General features: G+C 36.9%; 1 protein-coding gene across 1 annotated transcript in view; it reads left to right on the top strand.

Annotated features, from left to right (window-relative positions):
• TASP1 (taspase 1) overlaps positions 1-25991 on the top strand; it is an 89846-nt gene that overhangs the window by 42102 nt on the left and 21753 nt on the right. The window contains 3 exon segments of the mRNA XM_069787559.1: positions 1618-1737; positions 2675-2753; positions 19133-19243. Of these exon segments, the coding sequence (XP_069643660.1) occupies positions 1618-1737; positions 2675-2753; positions 19133-19243 (310 nt within the window).

The following is a 25991-nucleotide window of genomic DNA, read 5'->3' on the forward strand; positions in this document are numbered from 1 at the left end:
GTTTTTACCTTCCTCTGCTTTTCAACTAACTCTTCTTCCCAATGCTTGTTGAGACTCTAGTTCTATAATTTTTCACCTCTCTTTTTCTAATCAGTTATTCTGCTTTACTGTTAGGCCATCCTTCTGTTTTAATATTGAATATGGTTAGTGCCAGCTTCTGAGTGTAGAACTCGTTCAGGATTATCTAGGTATAGGTGAAGAGAAGAAACTTGCCGTTACTCTGGGTAAAAGCCAAGGATGACAGTACTGCTTAGGAGTTCCAGTTGCTTGAAAAAATACTGTTGAGCACTGTAGTGCTGCATTGCATATTTTTCCTTCTAAGACTGGTGCAGTATTAACTCAGGTGTTATCTTTTAAATCAAGTGTGGCCAGAGTATCATCAGCATGAGTCACCTAAGAGTTCTGCTTGACAAGTGATGTCATATGCCCAAAGAAATTTTAATAGGTGATGGGAACTTGATAATTTGAAGTTGAATAGTTGGGTGTAGATTTTTTTTTTCTTCCTCCCTCTGGATCCTAGTCCAAAAAATATGCATTTATATGAATAGCTTCACATCCTTTGCATTTATTTGCTTGGGTAAGTTTATGTAGGATTTTTTTAATGCTGGTAAGTTTTTATGTAGGAAAGACTGATCAGCTTAAAGGCTTGAGGGCTTGTGCAACAGCAGTGTTCATCTGTGGAGTATGTGATGGATGATGTATTGGTTGTGTTTATTCATTTTATTTTATGTACGCTGCATGCTGTGTCCCATCAAAAGTATGTGATTGGGCATGAAGTCAGAGTGCCTTGGCCTGGGTTCTGCAGAGAAGGGAATCTTCGGCAAGCCTAGGCAGAGGAGAGAACTGCTCTTTCTCTTGGAGTGACTGAATGTGGTGTATTAAGTAAGGGGAGAAGAACAGAAAGGTTCAGGATTACATAGCTGAAGTGTTTGTGAGACAGTAGGCAGAGGATGCATTCCTTGCATCAGGAATGAATGCTGAAAGACCCCTGCTCTTAGGGGAGCAAATCTGACTTGGAAGCAATGGAAGTAAGGATGCTTTTCTAGTGACCCAGAGGGAGAACGAGTCTGGGAGAAAGAATCTGTCCTGGGGAGATTCCTTCTCAAGGCTTCTATTTATTGTCTCAGAATATCAGAATTTTCTCTTTACGTGGTAAGCTGCTTCTTGTGGATTTTTTTTTTTTTTAATCATACATAGCTTTAAAGATCAGAATCTCTGAAAATGCCATCTCAAAGCTTTTGGGAAAGGCCTTTTGATATGGCCTCTCTGGAATGAATTGCTGAATCATTTCTTAGTGAACAAGTGCCCACCACTAATAAAACGGCATTTTTTGGCACTTTTGTGAGTAAAGGCAGGTAATCTAAGCATTGGGTGAGTTCTGAGGTGTCTTACCTTCTCGTTTCCAGAGAAGTTTTCTTCAGGTCCTGTCTGAGGCAAGAAAGCATTTCGGGAGGATTTATGGCAGCACAATTGGTACAATATGCATGAATAGCAAATCCATTTTGTTGATCGGCCTGCCACTTGGTTTTGTGCACGTTAGTTTCCTCACTGCTGAGAAGTATAACCTGACTTTAATATACTATTTTTAGTAGTTGTTTCTGTTTGTGTGTCCTGCAGGAGAATGACTCAGGAACATTGGATACAGTTGGTGCAGTGGTTGTTGACCAAGAAGGAAATGTTGCTGCTGCTGTCTCCAGTGGAGGTTTAGCACTAAAGCATCCTGGAAGAGTTGGTCAGGTGATTATACCTTTTTAGTTGGGAATGATTGTTCAGCAATTGTGACACTAAGCAAGAGCTGCGATAGCGAAATGATGTTCTCCCTTCCTTCCTGTTAAACTCTGGAGGCATTATCACTTCATTGGAATGCAAGTTTTGTTTTTAGTGTCCTCCATCAGTGTTATAAAACATTGATAGGTAAAAAGTTGTTCTGTAGTTAGTTACCTTTTGCAAGAACTGTTAGTAAGTTAATTTCTTGAGCTTAAGTACTCTTTAATACCACAAATAGTCTCTTAAATGCTTAAGAGTGTTTTTAAATAAGATTTTCATCAACATTTAGGGAAGCTGTCCGAATTAATTTTTAAATCATCTTGTGAATTGGTAGAAGTGACAAAGGTATTAAAACAACACATCAGATATAGGCATTCCTTACTGTTGTTAGGTGGGGGAATTTTGAGGTACATCGGCAATGTCATACTCCATTGCTGTACAGCTGTATTTTTCGTTGACTTTTGCCACTGTCCTAAAAGCAGTTCCCTTTTGAAATCTATTTAAGATTTTCCTTTGGAATAGCAGAGTGAAAGGGACTTTATATAAACAGGCAATAGAAGGCATTATTTTGTCTTTTGATATCGGTACCCTCATTTTCTGTGAAGTTAGGTTAGAATATCATACGTCTATGATAATCACTCAGTTCTGAAGAACAGTAAAAGAAGATGTAGCAAAATGGTTTAGAATTGCAATTTTGACTGTTACGATTTTCTTATTTATATTTTGTATTAATACTTGGATTTTTCTTGGTTTTTTTTTTTGTTGTTGATTTGGGTTTTTTCATGATGTGGGGTTGTTTGGTTTTTTGGGGGGGGGGTTGGGTTTTTGGTGGTTTTTTTTCTGAGGGAAGGAAACAAACCAAAACCCTTATATACTTAAATTTATGAAAGATGCACTTTTTCCTTAGGCAGCTCTTTATGGTTGTGGCTGCTGGGCTGAAAATACAGGAGCTCATACCCCTTACTCCACTGCTGTGAGTACTTCAGGTATTTGCTACTTTTATAAATCTTTCCAAAAGTTGCTATCTTTCTCCGTAATTAGTTTACAAATTCCAAATAAAGTATTTCTATGAGTGGGGAATTAAAATATTAACATTATTTCAGACTACATTCTACATGTGTATAATTTATTTACATATAAATACATATATATTATACATATGTCAGTATTGTCTTGAAATCTATGAATTAGTCTCCATCTGTTGCTTACATGGGTCATTTTACTTAAAAAAAACAAATTAACAACCATGTGAACTTTTATTCTGTTCAGAAGATTTTGTATTGCACTGAAAGGATGTACTCTATTTCTTAGGTATTAAGTGACTTGTTCTCCTGTAAAGAAGTGCTGCTATAAGCCTAATATTGTGTTAAACACAGAATGCTTGTGACTGGAAGCCTTCTGTAAGGGACTAAGATTAACTAGAGGGCTGTTTAACATAAGAGTGTCCCTTCGATACAAAAATGCTATAAAATTGCATTTTTCCCTCCAAAAATATTTTAAGTACTATTTTAAGTGGATATTTAAGTGAATTTGTTCTTCATCTCTCTTTTCTTCTCCAAAGGAAGGGGAAAAGGCAGAACCAAATGACTAGAGTAAGTGTCTTCCAAAACATTTATTTAGAAATTGTGAAAGTAACATAAGAATTAGGGTAGCTTGTCTTCCATTTGGAAGTCTCAGGATCCTGGACACACAAATGTATTTTGTTCATGCGATACCTATCAGCCAGCTGCACACAGAGCTGTTCAGTCAGTTAGTGTGCTGAGCACCAGAGATATCAATTGTAAAACCAAGTTTGTTAATGGATCTACTAAATGTAACAGGACTGAAGAAATAGTAAAAAGTAGAATAAATTAAAAATCCAAACCAACGCCAAACAACCAAAAGATGACTAGGAAAATAGCTCATACTGCAATGTAAGATTTGAGAATGTAAGACAGGATGTTTTTAACTTGTCAGGAACAGACAGTGAAAAGAAAATTGTATTATTATACAATACCGGATGAATATTCTAGAACACAAAAGCTTTAAGGTGAAGTTATGCAGGAATTACTTTTACTTTGCAGCTCCCACGTAAAAGCAATTGAAAGGACTGCATTTAGTCTTTTCACCGCCCCTCCCGGTTGTATGAACTCCAGGACATTTGAGACTCCAGTCTCAAATGGAAAAACTACTTGTAACACTTTTTCATAAATGCTTATGTCAGGATGCAAAATTTATGATTTGGACTACTGCTTAATGGTCAGAGTTATTAGTGTTCAGTATAGGGAGAGATGAAAAAAATCTGCAGAGTTCACATTTAGGTAAACTATATCCCAAGAGTACTGCAGAGTTAGAATCCTGTTGCAGAAAGAGTGGGAGGAGCAAAGTAACAGGGTGTAGAACTAAAATTTGACACAGGCTGAAGAGCATCAAAAACATCCTGTGTTGCTTTTGAAGTCATATATCTTTCTAATTTCCCCTGTATTTAAGTCTGTCTCGCACTGTTGAAAATTTGTGTAGATGTTCACCGTTAAGTTCAATGTTAGTAGTAGCAATTGTCCTTTTTAGTACTTAGGCAAAGGTAAGTTCTACTGAATGCAGAAGTGTTGGAAGATCTTTGTACTCAAGGAACACCATATTGATTTTCCTTTAATAAAAGCTTGCCTATGTAAGCAAATCTATTTAAATAATGCAGTATTGCGAACCATAATAATTAGCAAGTATAAGTCCAATATTAGAGAACGTTTACAGAAAAGCTGAGAAGGACACCTTTATTTAACTTTTTAAAACTGTTCTTTACAAAGTCAGCTGAATTGGAAGTCTATGCAAGTACCGGCAAGCATCCTGATACACTTAAAGGAGATGTCTGGGTTTAATGATGGCCTTAAATAGAAGCCTCATTTCTTTTTGCTGGTACCAATTTTATATAATGGTAAATACTTCAGTATTATACTATTTATAACTATCACACATATATATATGTGTGTGTGTGTGTGTTTCTTTGGTTCAAATCTTGTAGTTTCCATGACATTACATTAATACCAATCCCAGTTAATTGAAGGAGACTGCGGGCGGTCTATGAAGCATGGCCATCTGTTTATTCAGTGATTTGAAATTCAGACTAGCGGTGTTTAATTAAACTCTTGTTTCTGGTTTTCCTTTAAAGTGTGTGTGTATGTGTGTGTGTGAGAGAGAGAGGGAGATAGAAATGTTTACAGGAAGTGAGAACTCTTCAGTAATCAATACCATTCTTTTTTCCATTTTCAGAAGCTCATAATGTTTTATTTTATTATGTAATTTATGTTTAGTGCAGTTTTAAAATATATTGATGCCTGACTCTTTTTTAAAATATTAGCATCCAACAATGTGATCCATGAAGTTAATTAAGGGGTAGAGGGCTGGAAAAACTAAGTTATAGAAAAGGTTGAAAGAATGAAACTTACAACTTGGCTGGATCACAACAAGAGATGGGAATGGGGGCATAAACATCTGCAGATATTTAAAAGGTGAAATTGCCAAGGCTAAGCAAGAAAATAGTATGTTAACATACATTGTTGTTGGATAAAATGTTTAGAAAAAAAAGGTACTACCTAAATTCTAGAAGATGCCTTGATTTGGAAAGCTCTAAGATTGACAGTGCTTCCTAAGAGAAGGTATGTGTGGTCACTTGATGTACCTAAAATCAGACTAGACTGTATTTGTAATAGTGATTATACCCCCCTCTTGTCGGTTTCTAAATTGGTTTTGTGTGGACATATATTTAAAAAAACCAGCAACATATGAAACTTGCATGTTATGTATAAATAAAAACTGTGGGTGCATGCACATTCATTTCATGTTTCATTTTACATACAGACATACACACTTGTATGTAAAAACATTTAAAATTTGTACGTAACATAACTGAAATTTACAATCAGTTTAGATTTCTGTGGTTTTCACAATATAACGTTTTATTGTTTTAATTTCACTTGTCTCTTCATTTTAATTTGTCTTTAAGAGGTAAATTTGGCATAAATGTATCCTAACATTTTCTACAGGGAATTTATTTTCTGTTGTATAGGGGCAGAAAAAAAAAAGGAGGAAAATTAGGCTTTGGTTGCTGTTGTATATTGAGTACTGTATGTGTTGACTTAATATTTATTGTTAAATGACTTCACAGAATAGCTGATTCATCAAATCATATTTAGAATTAAAAAAAAAAAATTGAAAAGTTTAACTATGATTCCCTTAAGGCTTTATTGCAAGTATGCTCAAAATTATTAATATATATTAAACCAAATAATTTTAACTGAAGGATTCTTTGGGAAATGAAAGGTTTCACCTTTGTGCTGGTTTAGACTTTTTAACTTTTATAGTGATAGCTGGGGATAGAAATTCAAGCCTTGAGAGTTTGTTATATCAGGCTCTATATTCAGCCTTCAAGTAGGATGTTCTTTGACGTTAGTTTTCTACAAGAAATTTTTAAGGGCCAAGTTTTGTAAACTATTTTGATTCCATCCTTAGGAAATTACTCATGTCTTTGGGTTTTGGAGGCTTTGATCAGCAAGAGATTGAATGGGTTGGGGAAAACCTCTGGTGTGGGGAAAAGAGAGTTTGGAACAGTAATTCAAAGTATACAGAATACAGACTCTTGCATATGGAAATCCACGTGGAATTGGCAGGAACGTAAGAATGGGCACACTGGGTTGAATCAGAGCTCCAGATAGTTTGGTGTCCTGTTTCAGATAGACGGTGTTTGCAGGTCTTCAAGGAAAAGTACAGGACTGGGAAAAGCACCTTCACTGTGTTATCCAAGCTTCTAGCAATTTGTGATATTGGGACTTTGTAAGCTGGAGATATCTTTGTTTTTAATAAGTCAGGATGACTTTCTCAAGATTTCTCATTTCTTTTTGTACTTAGAAGACCAGTTATTAAATTCTTCTGGGAATGTTTTTCTTATTCTGTGATGCTTTACCTTTTAGAAGCTTTCTTGGAAAAAGGAAAGTGTTAGTTTAAATGCCACAGTTAGTAACACAGTAGGTTTTATTCTTGAATTTTTATTAATTTTGTTCTAAAATCCTTCTACTGAAGCTTCAATTTGAGGCACATAATTCAATACCCTCCTCATTAAAAAAAAGGGGGGGGGGGCACACATCACAGTAGAAGTACTTCATTAAAAGTACTTCCAAATTCATGTAGCTTTCTTTCAATGGTCATGTATTATTTGAAGACAGGCTTTTACATCTTGATCTTCTGTTGGCCCTGTGGATGCTGGCAGGCTTCCTGCTTTTGCCTGTTCAGTGAGGATTTGGTATTAGTTCTTATGCCTTTAGCAAGTTGTTTCTCAAATATTTTTGGCCATTTTTATCATGATTTTATATTGAATGTGCCAAAGGTGGTGGTTCTGAACTTGTTTGGGCATGACTTCAACTTTTTGAACAGTATTTTCTTACCTCTGACAGTCTCTTGGCCTTGTTGTTTAGCCACACTGTCTTTGGTTTTATTTTTTTTGGCTGTTCAAAAGTTACTTCGTTTATAAAATACAGGATATTGTAAAACTCATATTTTATGGCTGTAGTTTAAGAGGGGGTGGGACAACTGAAATCAGAAGATGAAGACTTTCTAAAGACAGAATGGGGGAGATAGTAGAACTTAGGAATGACTGTGAATATAAAGAGCCTTAAATTCAAGGTTTATTCTGTAACTCTCAGTCTAAAATTCAGTCTCTGTGTAAACAAGTGAAATCTTTCTGATTTTTTTTGGTATAAATTTCTGGAGACATTTCAATATATGACCTCTGAATAATATGAAAATTAATATTTATTTTTTTACAAAAAATGCAGTTGTGGGACTTTATTGGCAACTGAAGGATAAACATTACAGGAATTCTGTAAGTATCTCAAAACCAGTATTAAAATTCAAGAAATTCACAGAATGTTGCAGTTGCAGCCATAGCTAAGATACTGCGCAACCTTAACTGTGACATCTAACAACATAATGCAAGTGCCATACCATGCAAGACTGATGGTAGAGACTGAATGAAAGCTTGTTAAATGAGATGAGCATTACCAGTGGCCTTTATTTAGTGTAAATGTAAGTAACAACTAAACTGGTTTTTGGATCAACATAGTAGAAGCCAAATCTTTGGTCTTTAAAAGCTCCTGCATGCACATGTGCACGCGTTTGCACATGCACACAGACAGAAACAAAACAGCCTCCCCTTTAAGCACCCCCACCACCTCCCATAAAAAAAGAGGCCACAATCACACTCGTAAGGCCACTTGGAACTCTTTGGTGAATGTTTTTCATTGGTATATGAATGTAAACACAGGAAGATGGGTATTATTTGGAGGGAAAACATTTGTGAACAAAACCTGACTGCAGGAGAAACAATAGTCCATTTTTTGGCTGTACTTTAAGAAAACATTTCCTATTTTTTCCTGAATGTAATAGGAATCAAAGACTTTGTGCATATTCTTCTCATTCAAAATAATATCAAGTGTTGACACTGAATCTCTTCCCCAGTTGGAGTATCCATGTTGATTGTGAGTATTCGTCTACTAACTGTGCCAAAAGTAATACTACTGGGGTAAAAGGGAGGCTGTGTTTTTCCTGGGAGATAAGTTGAAAAGTAATAATTCTCTTTGGATATACAGAACCTTAAATATAAAATATAAAGATAAATATAAAATTTATAGTAACAGCTAATGCAGGAGGCTTTGAAAATGCAACTATAAGTGGAGTTTTTGAATGGTAATGTAGAGACTGAGAATAATGTGTTGCATTCCTTTTTACATCTTTACAACAGTAGGTAGTAGAAAGCATACTTACCCATTCTTCATATATGGGTGGTATGCTTTGTGTATGTGTATCAGCCATTGAAGCCAGCAAACCTTTTAATATTGCATTTCTGAAGGTGGACAGAAAGTCTTGCTGTATTTACAAAATGCAGAAATTCCGTAACACAAAGCTGCAAAGTCTCCAGCTCTTGCTAGAATCCATTTCAGGAGAATATTTGATACAAGAGAAGTACATTGATGTGATGTCCTAGGGAAAATTTAAATGGTACCTAATTATGGTTTATAATCCTGAAGAAAGAGGAGTAGAATCTTTAAATATTTTGAATTCTTTCAAAAAATTAAGCATATTAACAAATATAATTAGACTTCAGGACTGAGCCCAAAGTTGTGTTTTCTTGAGAAAGTAGCAGGGATGTCAGTTTTCTGGACCCAAACTGAGGTGTATGTGAGGATTCAGTCTGGGAGAAGTGTTTCAATGGTGTCTTGCTCTTCTCCCCTATCCAGAGTCTTTCCCTCCCTGAATGAAAATCAGATATGGATAACAGCAATGTTTTAGGAATGCATACAGAGACTGTATGTATTTTGTGTAAATAAGCAGAATGTGCCTGACTCCCTTACCAATTTCTCATGAATTCAGCAAGATCCTAAAGGACTGACGGTTAAGCTCTCTGGTCAAAAGCAGTGGCCTCTGTTCTCATAAAGGCATTTTAGGGATTACATAAAAATATTTTAAAAGCTGTGTTGGATGTACATACATATGTATGTATTGTATGAGATTCATCAGGGCTAAGTGCCGGCTCCTGCACTTGGGTCACAACAACCCCATGCAACGCTACAGGCTTGGGGAGGAGTGGCTGGAAAGCTGCCTGGTGGAAGAGGACCTGGGGGTGCTGGTTGACAGCCAGCTGAATACAAGCCAGCAGTGTGCCCAGGTGGCCAAGGCGGCCAACAGCGTCCTGGCCTGTATCAGAAATACTGTGGCCAGCAGGAGGAGCCGGGACGTGATTGTTCCCCTGTACTTGGCACTGGTGAGGCTGCACCTCGAGTACTGTGTTCAGTTTTGGGCCCCTCCCTACAAGAAAGACATTGAGGTGCTAGAGCGTGTCCAGAGAAGGGCAACGAAGCTGGTGAAGGGTTTAGAGCACAAGACTTATGAGGCATGGCTGAGGGAACTGGGGTTGTTTAGCCTGGAGAAAAAGGAGGCTGAGGGAAGACCTTATCGCTCTCTACAACTACCTGAAGGGAGGTTGTAGCAAGGTGGGTGTCTGTTTCTTTTCCCAGGTAACAAGCAATAGGACAAGAGGAAATGGCCTCAAGTTGTGCCAGGGGAGGTTTAGATTGGATATGAGGAAAGATTTCTTCCCCGAAAGGGTTGTCAAAGCACTGGAACAGGCTGCCCAGGGAAGTGGTTGAGTCACCATCCCTGGTGGTATTTAAAACACACGTAGATGTGGTGCTTAGGGATGTGTTTTAGTGGTGGACTTGGCAGTGTTAGATTAACGGTTGGACTTGATGATCTTAAAGGTCTTTTCCAACCTGAACGATTCTATGATACATATGATGCATTATTCCATTAAGTGAAAACCAGCACATTTTGTATTGTGAAGAATCACAGAATTGTTTAGCTTTGAAGGAACCTGTTGTGGTTTAACCCCAGCTGGCAACTAAGGACCACACAGCTGCTCACTCACTCCCGACCCTGGTGGGATGGGGGAGAGAATCAGAAGAGTAAAAGTGAGAAAACTCATGGGTTGAGATAAAGACAGTTCAATAGGTAAAGCAAAAGCCACACACACAAGCAAAGCAAAACAAGGAATTCTTTCACCACTTCCCATCGGCAGGCAGGTGTTCAGCCAGAAAAACAGGGCTCCATCATGTGAACGGTTACTTGGGAAGACAAATGCTGTAACTCCGAATGTCCCCCGCTTCCTCCTCCTTCCCCCAGGTTCATATTGCTGAGCATGACATCATATGGTCTGGAACATCCCTTTGGTCAGCTGGGGTCAGCTGTCCCGGCTGTGTCCCCTCCCAACTTCTTGTGCCCCCCCAGCCTCCTCACTGGTGGCATGGGGTGAGAAGCAGAAAATGCCTCGACTCTGTCTAAGCACTGCTCAGCAATGATGAAAACATCTCGGCATTATCAACACTGTTTCCAGCACAAATCCAAAACACAGCCCCATACTAGCTACTGTGAAGAAAATTAACTCTATCCCAGCCAAAACCAGGACACAGCCTCTGGAGATCATCTAGTCCAGCTCCCCTGCTCAAGGAGGGTTCTTCCTGTTTTCAAAATCCTTATCAATAAGGAAATAAGTGTATTCACTCTTCCTCCCCATGCCTTTTCCTGCTCAAACTTCTGCTTTTTGTTCACATTGTTCTCCTTTCCATTCCATTGTGTGCATCATGCATGCTTTTGCTGGCAAAATAGAACAGGTAATGGGGAATAGGAAATGGCACCTACAGAGAAATGGCTTTGCTTGTTAAATTGGTTGTAGAGCTATGCCCTCAGCCAGCATTTTCCTCTCTCCTTATTGAAGCCACTGAACCATAGATTCTTACTTGAAAACTCATTTTCAACAGGACCACAGAGATGTGCAAATCTGTGGAGTAAATATTTTTCAAGGATGCTTTAATGCCAATAAATTGACTTGTGATGTAGGACTTTTTGGCTTTGTGATCCCTATGCGTTGAGGGTAGTAGTGGCTGCGCTGGGATCCAGTGATTGCCGATACCTGGGCAGGTGCTGTTTGTCTGGCCTGCGTCCTTCTGAGTCCATGCTCCAAACGTACAGAGGAATTTCACATGCAATCTTGTATCCTGTATAGGTTGTTTGAACTACATTATGTGAGATTGATATTATGATACAGTTAATCTCTTTGTTAGAAATATGTATTGTCTCTCAAAATCAGTCTGGTCCTGTAAGATTTGGGGAATAATAGGTAATCTAATGCATCACAGATGAAGCAGCTGCATATGGAGAAGAGTTATGTCATTGTTACAGTGAACCAGAGGGTAGAGGAAGAAAGAGGTCTATCTCCAGACAGATCAGTATTTACCTCTGAAGTGAATGCTTCTGTCAAGAGTTCAGCCTTTGTGTCCAGATGCCGTTTGGAGGCTTCAGTGCTCTAGCATGTGGTGTCTGAATTAACTCACTACCACCACAAGGCTGTGTGAAGAGTGAGGAAGCAACAGGCAGAGATGACTTGTGGGAATGGTAGCGTTAAGAAGCAGTCAATTAAACGCAGTACCACAGTGTTCAAAGCTGAGGGTTTTGTCCACAATATAATCAGAATGGTTGTTTGAATTGCCTTTGGAAGAGTTGTTTTGAAGCAGAACTGGATGGATACAACAATCAAAGAGTGCTTATTGCCTCTTGAAATTTTAATTGGACTTAGTGTAATAATATATTGTAAGCGTGAAGTTGCACGGGCTTTTTAGAAGTGGTAGTCTCCTGCAGGAGAGCAGTGTGTTCAGCACCGTCTCCTTCTCTGAACACTGTCAGTCCTGTTCCCGATTGCCATGTCTTGCCCAAATGGCTTGAAATAGGTGCAAGGATATAAAGTGAGATGGGGACGGCAGCAAACTGAACTCTTTTCATGTCTTAAATGTTTTTCTGTGATTGGGAGAAAATGGTTGTATACATCTAGTTAGCTAATACATAAGCTACTATCTTACTTCCTTTCCTATAAGTTTTATTTGACAAAAGTGATGTGGTTTGGAAAGGTGCAGTATTTTTACAAAGAGATCAGTAGCAACAAAGCTTCTGATGAAAGCCTAGGCAAAAAAGAGTTTGCTTTTTGCTTTTCAGTTTAACTGAAATTAATCTTTAAAAATATATTAAATGTAAAGAAGAATGTAAAACGCACATCCTCTTTAATGGAACTACATTTTTTCTTCATTCTAACCTCTCTTGGAGGTATATCTGAAATTCTTCTTGTTCATGATAATTGAAACAAATAGCTTTTTTTAATAGTTAAAGTTATCTGGCATTTCCCACTATTTAGAAGTGAAGGATTCATACTTTTGGCATATTTTAATTCTTTAGCCTTTTTTTTTCCCCCCTTATCTGTAAAATTGTAGAAAAGCTGGATGAGTTACTCTTCGGAGTGATTTTAGTTTATTTTGCCCATCTTAAAAACCTAAAGATAATAGAAAGTGTTTTCCCACTTTTCCATAGAGAATGTACTTTAGATACCGTTTGTCTGGGTGTTGATTTTGTCTTTTGTTATCTTTGAATCCTACCCAAATTTACTGAAGTTACAACCTTTTGGAAAACTTCCATTTGCATATTCTTAATAGGTGTTTGTTAGTTTGGAAGTTAAATCATCTAAGAATTTTCTGTCTGCAACAGGAATGTGCTTCATTGATCCCTCTAGGATCAATGCTTTAGGAATTGGACAGGACTTTGTTTGCAGGTGTTCTTCCTGGCAGCAGGTCAGTAAGCTAAAAATTTCCCCTGCTAGTATGAAGGCATGATCCAGCAGCTGATAGCAGTACAAAAAGCTAAAAGTTATGCAACTTTAATTTAGTACTGTAATGCATTATGCTAGACTGTAGCATTTTGTCTTTTCAGAATTAGACTTTATATTTTTAATATGTAACTAACTGTATCAGTATCTCAGTACCAGCCAAATATTTTTATTGTACTGTATTTTGTTTTTTAAAATCATAGGCTTGCAAGTTTTTAGTCAGCTCTTTCTAGAGATGCTGATAATGACAACCAGAGCTTACTAAAATACAGGTTTCACTGTGTTTCCATTGGACATAACTAGAAGTTATTCAGGAAATAAAGCAGAAATAGTAGTTTAACTTGTAGTGCCTGGAAGTGTCAGTTAACTATTTAACTGAAAATAACAACATCAAAGTTGAAACAACTTAACAGCACCAGGTTCAGACTCTGCTGTGTGGAATAGATAATAAAATACAGATAACCTGTAACTTCTGTCTTTAGCTTCTGAAAAGAGAAGAGTCATACTTTGGCAGTGGAGTAAACTAGATTAACTTTTCCATTCTCAAATGAATGTGAGTAATGCAAGTTTCCATTTTATACTCCTTTAAAACAAGTTCCAACGCTTTGTGTTGAGGTACTGTATGTTTCAGTAGCTAGACAGGCTCCGGCAGCTTGTCAAAGCTCCATAAGCTCTTTGCTTATGGCTTGCAGAAAGAAAGCTAGATTTTCATTTCTCCTTCCATGCAACAGGAGTCTCTTTCATGTCTGAAAATTGAAAACGCGTGTTTTTCAGTGTGGTGCGTGGATGTGTGTGTGCCCTCTGGCACACCTGTTTCTAATTTCCTGACTTGAAAGCATCTCCCATCAAAAGAAGCAGAAAAACAATTTCTTTCTGACACGCTGCTTGGAGGCCCTTGCTTTGCAGAAGGCCTTCCTTTCGTTTGCCATCTTGGTTCCATTGGTAGAATGTTATAAGATGCAGAGCATGCATTGTATGGGACATTCAGCTTATATTGTGCTGGGTTCTTTCCTCTCTTGTTGTGGTTATTTCAAGCATTAGAAATCTACTTGAGAAGTCACTATGCTGAGGAAAAAACAATAATTTAATCCTTAGTTTCTTGCATGAAGCTCAAATTAAGGACCAAAGTCTATTGCAAGTTAAGGTTTGTATAACCTATGAATTAAGTAGAGTATTAGTTACTGTTTGGTACAGAAGGTTAGAGTAAAAATTTAAATATTATAGCTCAGATTTCTTACCTTTTCTTCAAAATAGTGTGCAGTGTAAAATAGTATCCAATATAATAGCTGAAAATTAAAGACTTTAACAATGTTAAAAGAAAATAAAAACCAAACCCACAGAAAACCCCTAGTAACTTGGTGGTTGTGAAAGTTGTGCATAGGCTAACTAGCAAATTACTACAGAATAGAGCTTTTAGCTATTAAAGATCACTTAGGAAGATAAAATACAAAATTTTAAGCTCTAGCTTAAATGTCACTGGCTTGTCTGTTTTCTTGGTTCAGCAACTGACACTTTCACAAACAGCAGCTGGATTGTCTCTGTAGCTACCGTGCTGCAGTATGTACCTATCTGGTGGTATGCTATTGAATTATATTGGTTTCATTTACTGACAAGTAAATAGAACAAAATGTTAAAAAATACTTAGAGCTTAAAAACCGTTATATGCATACAGCTGAACAGTACTTGAAATGCAAAGACTGGGCTTGGCTCTACAGCATAATGGCTAGTGGTTCATGTGCTCGTAAAACTTTAGGAATCTATTTTTTTAAACTTCTTTCCCCTTAACCTGGGAGGCTGGAAATGGCATCAAAGTATCTGTCTTTGCATGTACATATGTATGTATTTTTTTATCAAAATAGACTATATGTTTCCTGTAGAAATGTTGCTCACTTAGCCTGTAGTAATCCTAGAGGAGGGCAACTAATTGTACTTACCTCTGCAAACATGGACAACAGTAGTTCCAACAGTAGTATTTTTGTCAGTGGAGAGGTTATGAGTAGGCAACATGGTGTTTGCGCAATATTACTGTGTTAGGAAAATAATTTGTTTACTATATGACACAGTTATTTCAGTTAGAAGCACTAATGTAACCCAGTAAATTTTTCCAGAAAGTCATCTCCATTTGAGTCACTGTTGTGTGAAGGCTTATGGAAGCTTTGGCCTGTCATTGCAAAGTGTTTGTCTCTGAGATATAATGAGCTTCAGGTTACCAAAAAGTCATCATCTTAACTGGGAAATGATAATAAAATGATTTAAACTCTGTTTACATGAAAGTTACTAAAACAAGTGCATTTAAGACTTTAATGTAGAATTGAAAAATTCTTATTAGGAGTCCCTGTTGGTTTGGTTTCAGTATTATTCAGTGACAAACCACGAAGTATAACAATGCATACAGTTAAACATAGTATAATGTGAGATAGTTAAGCAAATTAACCAGATTTACATTTTCATCAGCTTATGTGCATGATTTGGAAATGTGTTAAAGTAGTTTTGGCCGTAGTTGCTGTCTTGAGTCACGTTAATAAAACTTATTCGGAAGTTGGCTAATGCTGGTGGTGAGATTACAAGTGAATGGAACTGTAAATTTGAACCCACAACTTTATATTGTAAGTTATAAATTAGGTTTTGATTACTGTAATTCTGTATACTTTTATTTTGTGTCTAGCCCTAGTATTATCTACAGTGTTTTCCCAGTTGGAGATTATTGAGACATATAGGTCTGCTAAACCTGCAAGACAGTTCACACTCTAGTATTTGGTTCCAACTTGAGATAATAGGAAGGGCAATTCTATTGGAATAATTAGGGCAATTCTTCTTCTCAGCCTTTATCTGGTAATAGTATGTGAAACACTGCTTAGTTATTTCTCTTATTCAAAAGTATATGTTCCTACATCAAAAACCTCAGTAACAAATTTTTCTTTTCAAAATGGGGTACTTATTTTCCTTAGTTATCTGTCCCTGCAGATTGCTGGCATGTGATGTGTTGAAAGATTTTTACGTATACTGCCAGCAGCAGTCTGTAAGTTTGCCTTATAGGTTGACATAAATACGACAAAAAGAAATGACTTTGTCTGTGGGGATGTAGAGATGTGTGATGTGTTAGTAGAATTGCAAGGCTGCTTTCCTTGTGGTTGATCCTGGATCACATCAGTAGGCTGCAGCTGTTCTTAACCCATATTAAGTTTTCTCTCTCTCTCTCTCTCTCTCTCTCTCTCTTTTTTTTTTTTTTTTTTTTTAGCAGACTTGGTGTTATGGGAACTCTTCAATAAAATCATTCTCTTAGGGGAAAATAACATTATACATCATGCTAAAAAATGGCTATTGTCTTTTTTATGCCAATTTAGGAATTACTTAAAAATTGTGAAGTAGTAACATCTGGTTTTATTACTAGATCCATAGGAGATGCATAAGCTCAGTCGGAGTGTTGTGTCTCATTTGCTTGATTCACTAAATCCCATGCTTCTTGCCTCACACAGGGTATAAATGTTATATTTAAAGGTGTTAACGGTTTCTTTTAAAGGAAAAATCACCTTGCTAAATTTTTGCTGGAGCATATGCTTATTTAGTTTTATTCTTTACAGCAAAACTTCATAATGATTGAGTTTTCTTAGTTTACCAAAAGTGATAGTCATGTTGTGATCTATGGCTAAAATGCATCCTGCAGTTTTTCCATATTCTTTATACATTACTTCATCTTGAACAAATATTAGATAACTCTCAATTCTATTGTGGACAAAAGCTTTCGAGCATGGAAGTAATGAGGCAATGAACGGATAGATCCTCCTGTAAGCAGCTGTTGAGGACACTATTATGTGGGCGTCTTGAAGATAATATCCTAACTGCGACACTTTTCTCAGTAACTTGAGAGCTCGACAGTCTCAATGAAAACACTTTTTTCTTGTGCTCTCAAGAACTGCCTCCATTTGCTCTGTAATTGCCATAATATTTCAGGTCTTTCATTTTCCTCTGAATTTCTAACTGTTTTTTTACTCAGTCTGTTTGCTATAAAAAGAATTTGTCTTTCTGTTGTGCCAATTACGTGTAGATTCAATGCCAAAGTACTCCACTTCAAACAATTCAGTTAAACTGAATTGTATTAATCAGGAGACACTGCCCATTAGAAGGAGTACAGACCTGAGGACTAAGGTGTAATTTTGCTAATTGAGGATACCAAGATTTTAGGATGTGTACTCAGTTTTTCTGCAGTCTGGTCCCTGGGCTTATTCTCTGGCATCTAGTGCATTTATAATGCTCCATAGGGGTGGTTTTTTAATCTTGGAAATGAGAGGTGCGGGGTCTTTTTTCTTTTTCTTTTTTTTTTTTGTTTGTTTGGTTTTTTGGGGGTTTTTTTGTTAGCAGTCTTTGAAGAACAGTGTTTGTAAACTCAGTTTGCCTTTAACGGGAAGGATGTAATTGTGTGACAAGTAACTAGAAGGAGAGATTCTTGGAGTAGGTTGCCACGTTAATTAGGGCTTAAAAGTGATGGGAAGAACAAGAAGCCAGTCTGTGAGTAGCTCTAAGACACAGCGCTAGACCTGCTGATGTGTGTTCGTGCAACATTGTGCCCAAACCAGTCAGTGCTCCAAACTCAGCATATTGGGAAGCACAGCGATGAGACGGTCAGCAGGCTGCACTAGAGTCAGTTTGGGTTGAGTTTATTAGTTCTTCCCTTGTGACAGATCTAGGCTGGCTTCAGCCAGAGTCACTCAGTTTTCTCTGTTCTGGGCTTGTTAGTGCTTCCAGTAAAGTGAGTGTTATCCATAGAGACTGAGCTGCCTTTGTCTGAAGCCAGCTTAGGTCTGATGTCTTACCCGCTCCGGCGCTCTGCCACCTGAAGGCAGCTAGATTGTTTCCAGCCATAAATTGTCTCTGGAAGCCGCATGAGTGTATTTATGTAGTTCTGCACCTGAGCTAATAAGTCCAACTGGAGTATAGCAGATTTTTTTTGTGGAGCCAGCACAGTGCTTGCATCTTGTCTAGGTTAATGAGAAATTTGCTAGAAATATATATAGATAATTGGGAATTTACTGTATTTGACTTCTCTATATATATTCTGGTGTCTAATGCAGTTTTACGCCCTGATATACTCTGACGTTACAAGTCTAATCAAACCATAATCACCTAAATTTAGATAATTTGAAATCATTGTCATATTACAGCTGTAAATTAGTTGTGGTTTTCCTTTTTTCCTAAGTGGATAACACATTTCAGCTTAACTGGTGCTTGGTTAGACCTCTTCTAGCTGCTTCATCTGCTTCCTACTAGCCATTGAGGAAAAATGTCAACAAACGGGAAGCGTAGTAGTATAATGACTTTTGTATGTATGCCGAAGGTATCACCAAGTGTGTTTCCCTGTCCAAGACAATGTTGATCCAATAAACATGCACTGTACCATTTGGCCACAGCTGTATGTCCCAAAATAAAGTACAGGAATGGAAAAGAGCATGGGAGAAAAACAGCAGGTGTGAAAGCATTCCTACAGAGTAAGAGTAGCACTAATGACCTGTTTGTTGTCAACAGGTTGCAGGGGATAGTTACAGAAAGCACTGAGGCAGTAAGTGGTTGTTTGCTGGAGCTTTTTAGTTTCTTAAAGACAAACCCTTAAACGTTACAGGCACTTTTATTAGGAGTCCAATGAGCAGCCACCCTGTCAAAAAAGCATAGGTAAATTCACGTATTCCTTTGTTGACAAAAAGCTAAATTAGCTGGCCTAAATATAAGATTACATCATGCAAAGGAGTTACTGTGGCATTCACTAAAGATATTCTTGGTTTGAAGAGAGTTGCATCCAAGGATCATTCCTGTGAGAATGATTAGTAAGTGGATTCTTTGAGGGAGAATTGCAGGATGTGGATAAAGATGACAAGTTAGAGACAGTCTCGCTGTTTCTTCTTTCTGTACTTAATCTTTTTTAGTTTATGACTTCTCGCAGTAGAAATTTCAGGAAAGTTGTGAGGAAAACCGCTGACATCGTTGAATTTTTGTGTGACTCAGTGCCACTCTAAAAAATATGGCAGAAACCTGTCATATGCTTTTTTTTTTTTTTTTTTGGCTGTGATGATGTAAAATAATGACAGGAATTTCTTCATAGTGATATCTATATTTTGACTATTTCCAATCTTAATATTTCTTTAGGTTGTGGAGAGCACCTTGTCCGAACCATACTAGCCAGAGAATGTTCATGTGCTTTGCAAACAGAAGATGCCCACCAAGCTCTCCTAGAGACTATGCAAAACAAGTTTATTGGTAAGTATATGGTGCTAATTGCCTGAACATTGCATAACATTGTTTAAAATGCAGTTAACTCTATTAAATAAAATTAAGATACTTATTTTTGTGATTTCTATTGAAGCCTTATGTTGCAGTTGGCTTCAAATTTAGTGTTGTGTTACATCTAAAAAATGTTCAGTCAAACTACAGAAGAGTCTTTTAGGAAATACCTCAATTGTTATGTGAGTCATAGAATACCCAGAGAGGTTTGAAGAAAGAATTTCCTGCCTGAATCACTGGCTGTGGTGTACAATTGCATATTTTAGAATTGGTGGTTTAGGAGCATTAATAAAAATTATTCATCATGTTAACCCTTTTAAACATAATAGGTCTCAAAACCACTGAATGTTCTAATTAAATGCTTTGGACAGACAGATTCTGGTTTGCTATTTACATGATGAAATTAATTTCTTGAAAAGTGAAGTATACTTCATTCAAGACTATTGTAAGGTAAAAACAATTTTTTTCCTTGATTTCAGAGGATTATACATGACTATTTATAGATGTTTAATTTCTTGTGAATATAGATCTTGTTTTCCTCCTTCAAGTCATAACCAAAATATGAATGTGGAATTTTAAAATGTCTATATAAGCTTGAACTTTGGAAGATAGCATAGATTCCAATGAAGCTTCTGGCATATATGTTGACTTGCACTGTCTTTATAGCCTTTAAAATTATGGTATTTTAATTAGAACTGAAAGAGGGACATAGGCATACCTTTTTGGGACCCAGGCAGTGTTGCCCTTGGTCTTGGCAAGCAATGCGTTGCAATTTCTTTATTTCTATTTATAGTGTTGAATCCATATGAAACTTTGCTTCTGACAATGTTACATTTGACTGAGGGGAAGTCACCTTCACACTGGAAGGCTGCACTTGATAATCTACAACTGTATTGCAGTCATTTCTAGGTGCTGTAAGAATGCAGAACAAAGTAATCCTCATATATTCCCTGAAGATATTATAATCCAAGCAGCACAAATGTAACTTTTTGTATTTAATCACTTATTCCAGTTCATAGTGGCACAAAATTAGGGATCTGTTTACTGAAGAGAAGCCTTTAGGAAGGATGCTTGTGATAGCTTTGCAAATTTGTAGCACTACTCTGAAGGTATTGTATGGAAGTGGCCTAACTTCAGGAAAGTGAGATCTTCAGTCCATGGTCTCAAAATTTATTGTGCTGTTTGTGGTAGGAGTAGTTAAAAGCAAGCACAAACTGTACATATCCATATGCAATTTCATGTTAGTGCAGGCACACACACAAAAGAGGAAGCTACTGCCAAAGTAATTCATAGAAACTGGCTGATAAAAGACAAAAAAATCAGGAACTTTTTAGTTGAGGTACCTCCTTTAAGTTGCTTTGAATTTTCTGGGGTTTCTTTTTTCTTTTTGGTAACTGTTAGCGAAAATGCAATTCTTCTCTTGCTGTTTAGTTGCAATGTATTTTGCCACTAGTTTGCATAGTAGATGTTTTTATTTTAAATGTTAACTGGCTAGTATGTGATATATATGTTGTATTCTTTAGTGAAAATGTGAAAATGTTTGTATTTGACTTAAGAACATATTGAAAGTTGCTAAATTTTTTTTACACCTGAAACTATTAATTGCAGAGAAAGAGGAGCTGCAGAGGCAAAAATACCAGGCTAACAGTGTGATGTCATATTCCCTTGGGAAAACAGACTAAACCCAACAAAACAAGGGAAAGTGAGAAGAATGAGAGACAGTGTCAAATTAATGCTTTTCATGATAGGAAAATTTGGAAAAAAAAAAAGTGTTTTATAATTCCTTTTTAAGGTTTTGTGTTTTAATTAGGGATAGGTCTGTCTTGTATTTTCAGAAATTATCACTGCAAGTTTTTGTTGCCCGACAGCAGGTATGTGTATTATCTTCTCAGTTGTACTTTGGGGCAGTTCTGATGTGGGGAAAAAAAAAAATACAGCCACGTTTTTTTTTTATGTAGGTGAAGTGCCTGGATTCTGTGTTTTCTTTAGAAAGCATAAAATCTAGTTTGCCTTTAGCTGTCCTCTGAATGAAGACTGAGGAAAAACCTCAAAACCCAGATACATCTTGCTGTTTACATGTGACATAGTACTAAGTCTGTAGCCAGTAGTGTAGTATTGGGGGATCTTGGCAATTCTGGAGATGGAATGCAAAGTTATGTCTTGCTAATGTAGTGCAACAGTTGAAAACATGCACTACACTTAAAATAATAGGCTTATACTAAATAGTTTTTTTTTCCTGTGAATTTTCACAGATGATATGCTAGTTTGTATCTCAGGATGTGTGGTATGATGTAGGATTTCTTACCGTTCTGAAACAATAGGATAAAAAGGGTTAATAGCCTACTTGCTGATGGCATGGATTCTCATCTTGCTAGCCTTTCGTAAAGCCCTATTTTGTGGTCTTGTCAAGCTTTTGCCAGAATTATAATGGACCAAGGCAAAAAAAAAACCAACCCAAAAAACCCCAAACCAAGAAAAAAAAGCTTTAACAAAGCAGAGCTAGAATGTTTTGTCAGAAGTCAAAATGTGTGTTACTTGTATTGGAGGGGTGAACAGCTGATTTTGGCAGTTGTCATCAGATTGGTGCTTCCTGTTTACAGAACTCTCACAGTTTCCACAGAGCCCTGGGAATCCTTCCAACTAGGGAATGCCTGGCTTAAACAGTGAGTGATGTTTAAACAGCAGGTGATGAGCAAACAAATGGCAGATGTGCTTCTCTCATCCCTTCTCAGAGCCAACTTACTATGGATAATGCACAATTGATGGTTGAATTGGAAGTGAGAGAAATGAAATTTAGATTTTTTGTAAATTGAATGGGCTTGATATCTTTAGTCAAAGAGCACTAAAGGCTTGGTATGCAGTCGAAGAATGGTGTTCTGTAAACACAAATACCTTCCAAACAGAAGAACAGAGGATTTTGTTACTCATCATGCCTTTCAAATGTGGCCAAGTTTGTGGAATGTAGACTTAGAGTAAATGTTTGTGTCATCTCACTGGCGGGAAATCTGGGGTTTTAAGAATGGCAGTGTTACGAATTGTACTTTAAAGCTTCTTATAAAGTATTAGAAAACAATGAGCTGAAAGACATAGTTGGAATCTGATACTCTTTCTTTAGTGGAAATATGTTTGTCTATTCTTGTATTTTTAAGTTGTGCTTCAGTTCACAAATGAGCAATGTCTGCGGAAATGTAATAGCAGAAGGATAACGCTGGCGCTTTCTCTTTTAGAAATTTTGTGTCAAATACCTCTCTTGGGAGCAGAAGTTGGGACAGTTAGGAATCATAGAACGTGACTTTCCTGATTGAGTTATGCTTTTGGGTGGAGAAAAGCTTCATAGTTCAACAGTTACAAGACTGCCAGTGACTGTCATTGCACAGTGTTATTGTTACTTTGTATTTTGGTGCTGCATCACTCTACCCTTTGTGGTATCCTTTGTGGGTTTGTAACAGAGGAATCACTCTATAGAAGCATTGTTATGTTTTCTCCATGACACAGAGGAAAAGATTTGAGAAGAGAATGAAGTGATCCTGAAGTTTCATATAACCTATTTTATCCACTGCAAGTTGATGATTTCACAAGTTTTTGTGTTTGGTGCTAGACAGCATTGAATAGGCCTCTTTGTTATCTGTACAATAAAATCTGAAAAACTAATACAGTGTGGTGATGTTACACAACAGTTTTCCTAGGTTGTGCCTGTGCTTCTCCTTGTCAAAAGCATTGGGATTTTATTTGACTGCAGTATCCTCAGTTATTTAATTTCTTAAAATCTGACCTGTAAAGTTTGGAAGTACAGGTGCTTTTCCTTGCAGCTTCTTCAAAAATTCTAAACAGATGTTTTAACTTACTTATTGTGAAATATAAAGATCTCTGCTTTCAGACAGCTTGTGCTTAAACATTTAAGAAATAATGATGCATGAAATTAAAAGCAGGCTTCATTTAGTGCTTATATATTCCTCTAATGTTTATTTAAATTGTTAGCTTGAAGTTCAGTGGGGTACATAGCAGAAGCAGAGTGACAAACAGCTTCACTTTAAACACGTTGTGTACACAAGCTGACAGACTCCAGTGGTGTAGGTGATATACAGATTATTGACTTGAACAAGTCTGAATTTCACTCATATTGCAGCACAAGAAGGTTTAGAACTGTTTAGCTTCATTCTGTTAAAAATGGGGGATGCTAAAGCACTTAATTGGTTACACCACGCCACAGTCAGTGTTCAGACCAAAGTTCTGAAGACTTTGAAAGCTAATGTAAACAATGAAGCTGGTGATGGTTTCTCTATTATGGAAGAGTATGAATATAAAACATCTGATGAACAGCTGGTTAGTCCTTCAGCTGGGTAAATGTAAATAAAACACTTCTTTTACAGTTTAGTATTGAATCTGTGCTAGAATGGATCTGTCCAGTAGCTACAAATGGGAAAAAAAGCACAGGATCAGAAATGAACAACTCATATCGATTGCATGCTCTAGTGGAAACAGTCTTCATCGTGGGAGCAGTTTAATTTACAAGAGACACAGAAGAAAAAATGTTCTTCACTTGTAGCTGTAGTTCCTCCAGAGCAAGACTGAAAGTTGAGGCCATTATTTGCCTTAACACTTGTGAAATCCATATGCTCTGTCCCCGGTCTGAGGCTGAACCTGGGTCTTGGTGTTCAGTTATGGTTGCTCTTGCAGAACTTGATGGGATCAGTGAATGTGGAGCTGCTACAAAGACCTGTTTGCTTATTTTTAAGATACCATTGCTGCAGATTGATAACATACTATATATATAAATAAAAACTTGATAATGCTTTCTGTATGTCAGATAGCAATAACAGAATAGTTGAGCTTTGAAGGAAGGAAATGTGTTTTGTAAAATGTAATTTTGTGACTAGGGGAGGTGAGGATTAAACCAAAACTATTGAAAGATGTTTCTTGTTTGTTTTTTCCTACCCCTTCTCTCTGGTGTGGTCAGTCAGTGCTAACATTATTAGTAAATGCTGTAGTTGAAGTTTTGCTTAGGATTTTTCATGCCAAATTCTTCAGTGGTATGCAAGTGTAACTGGGAAGAACAATGAGTTTCATGAGACTTAAAATGGTATTAAAAGCCCCAGGTTTTTGTAGTTTTGTCATTAGCAAGCTATTAGATCAAAGATTTGTCTAGCAATTCTATTTTATTGCAGTAGAAAAAGATATTTTTGGCTACTAGGCATATTTTGTTTTATTTTAATATATTTTTAATTGTATAGCAAGATCTATCATTCTTAAGAGTACAGAGAGAGCAAAAATGGTGTAGAAGTGTGGGACCCAGATTACTTTTTCCTTCTAATGAGAAACCATTATGACTTCAATATATGTGGCAGTATTTCAGCTGCACCTTTTCTCTTCACATTTAAATACTAATTAAATATAATGTATATGAAAAAATGCCATTACCTAGATTGTTATTTTTTACAGAAGTGTGCAGAATTATTTCTTTTTCTCAATGGCTTGGCTGTAACAAAATGATTTTTAGAACTAAATAAATGAAATATGTTCCTAGCCTTTGAATTGAGTGTTTTGAGAACACTCTAATTCCTGTGTACAGTGCATTGATTCCATTTAGAAATAAAGTATAGTACTACTTCTGTGCTGCCATTATTTTTACAGATTTAATGATGGATGCACAGCATTCAGCTGTCTAGAATCTTGCTTAACATAGACCTACTAATTTGCACTGTATTGCTGTGTTAAAATACACTCTTTAGCATAATTGTAATAATCAGTAATAAGTCTGCATATCCAGAAATACCTTTGTTTAAAAAAATATTAATATATTTGAATCCCTCTTTTAACTTTTTAAAAAATTGCTTTAATTGGAAAATAAAATCCATTATCTGTGTTAAAGAATGTGCCATTCAGTATGTGTTTAATTTGGCTTAGTGTCTGATTTTTAAGAGAGGAGAAACAGTCTGTCTGAATTTACTGTAACGTAGAATACTGTAATATTATTACTGTAGGCAACTGTTTTTTACTGCCACTATTTAGAGGTTGATTCCCCACGACTTAGCCAGTGCAGTGAATTGGAGGCACATACTATATTGTTGCTGATTTTGTACTGAGATGGTTTGGCTGAAATTGCTGGTGAAAGCAATCAGAATGGATGAGGGTGTAGTCACACAATTTGTTTCTGACGACTCTGGATGGCAACCTTCAGCAGCAGTGGGGAAACAGATGGCCTATGGAAGTGGCATGAGTGAGAAGATTGTGAACCATTGCAGGAGTTTTGCAAGTGACTGTGTGTTTGTGTCTTCATTTGCTGCTTGTGTTTGGAGGTGAGAAGAAGGGATATGTTCTTTTTTCAGACTTTTTCTCCTGTCCAGAATAATGTTGATTGTGTAGCTGATGATAAAATGGTGCAGAAGATTAAAAGTTGGCTCTGCATTGTTCTCTTTTAAAAAAAAAGAAAAAAGAAAAATCTTCAGTAGCTCAGCTGACAATATTAAATCTCAGTAATTTCTTGAGTTGCAACTGTATTTTGGCTCAATCTCTATTGCTATGGCTCCAAACCATGGCTGGCTGCAACAAGAAAGCCAACATGATCCCATCGTTTTCACTGCTGTGTTGTAGTATATCAGTCAAGGTGCTACAAATGAGGATAGCCTGTAGGTTCTGGGTTTTGATGTTGTGCACCTCTGGGCAAGTAACATTGTGTTTCCTCCATCTGTAGGAGAGATATAATGCATCCTGCCTTCTTTGCTTT

The sequence above is a fragment of the Haliaeetus albicilla genome, chromosome 7, assembly GCF_947461875.1.
Source record: "Haliaeetus albicilla chromosome 7, bHalAlb1.1, whole genome shotgun sequence".
In the NCBI taxonomy this organism is placed as follows: Eukaryota; Metazoa; Chordata; class Aves; order Accipitriformes; family Accipitridae; genus Haliaeetus; species Haliaeetus albicilla.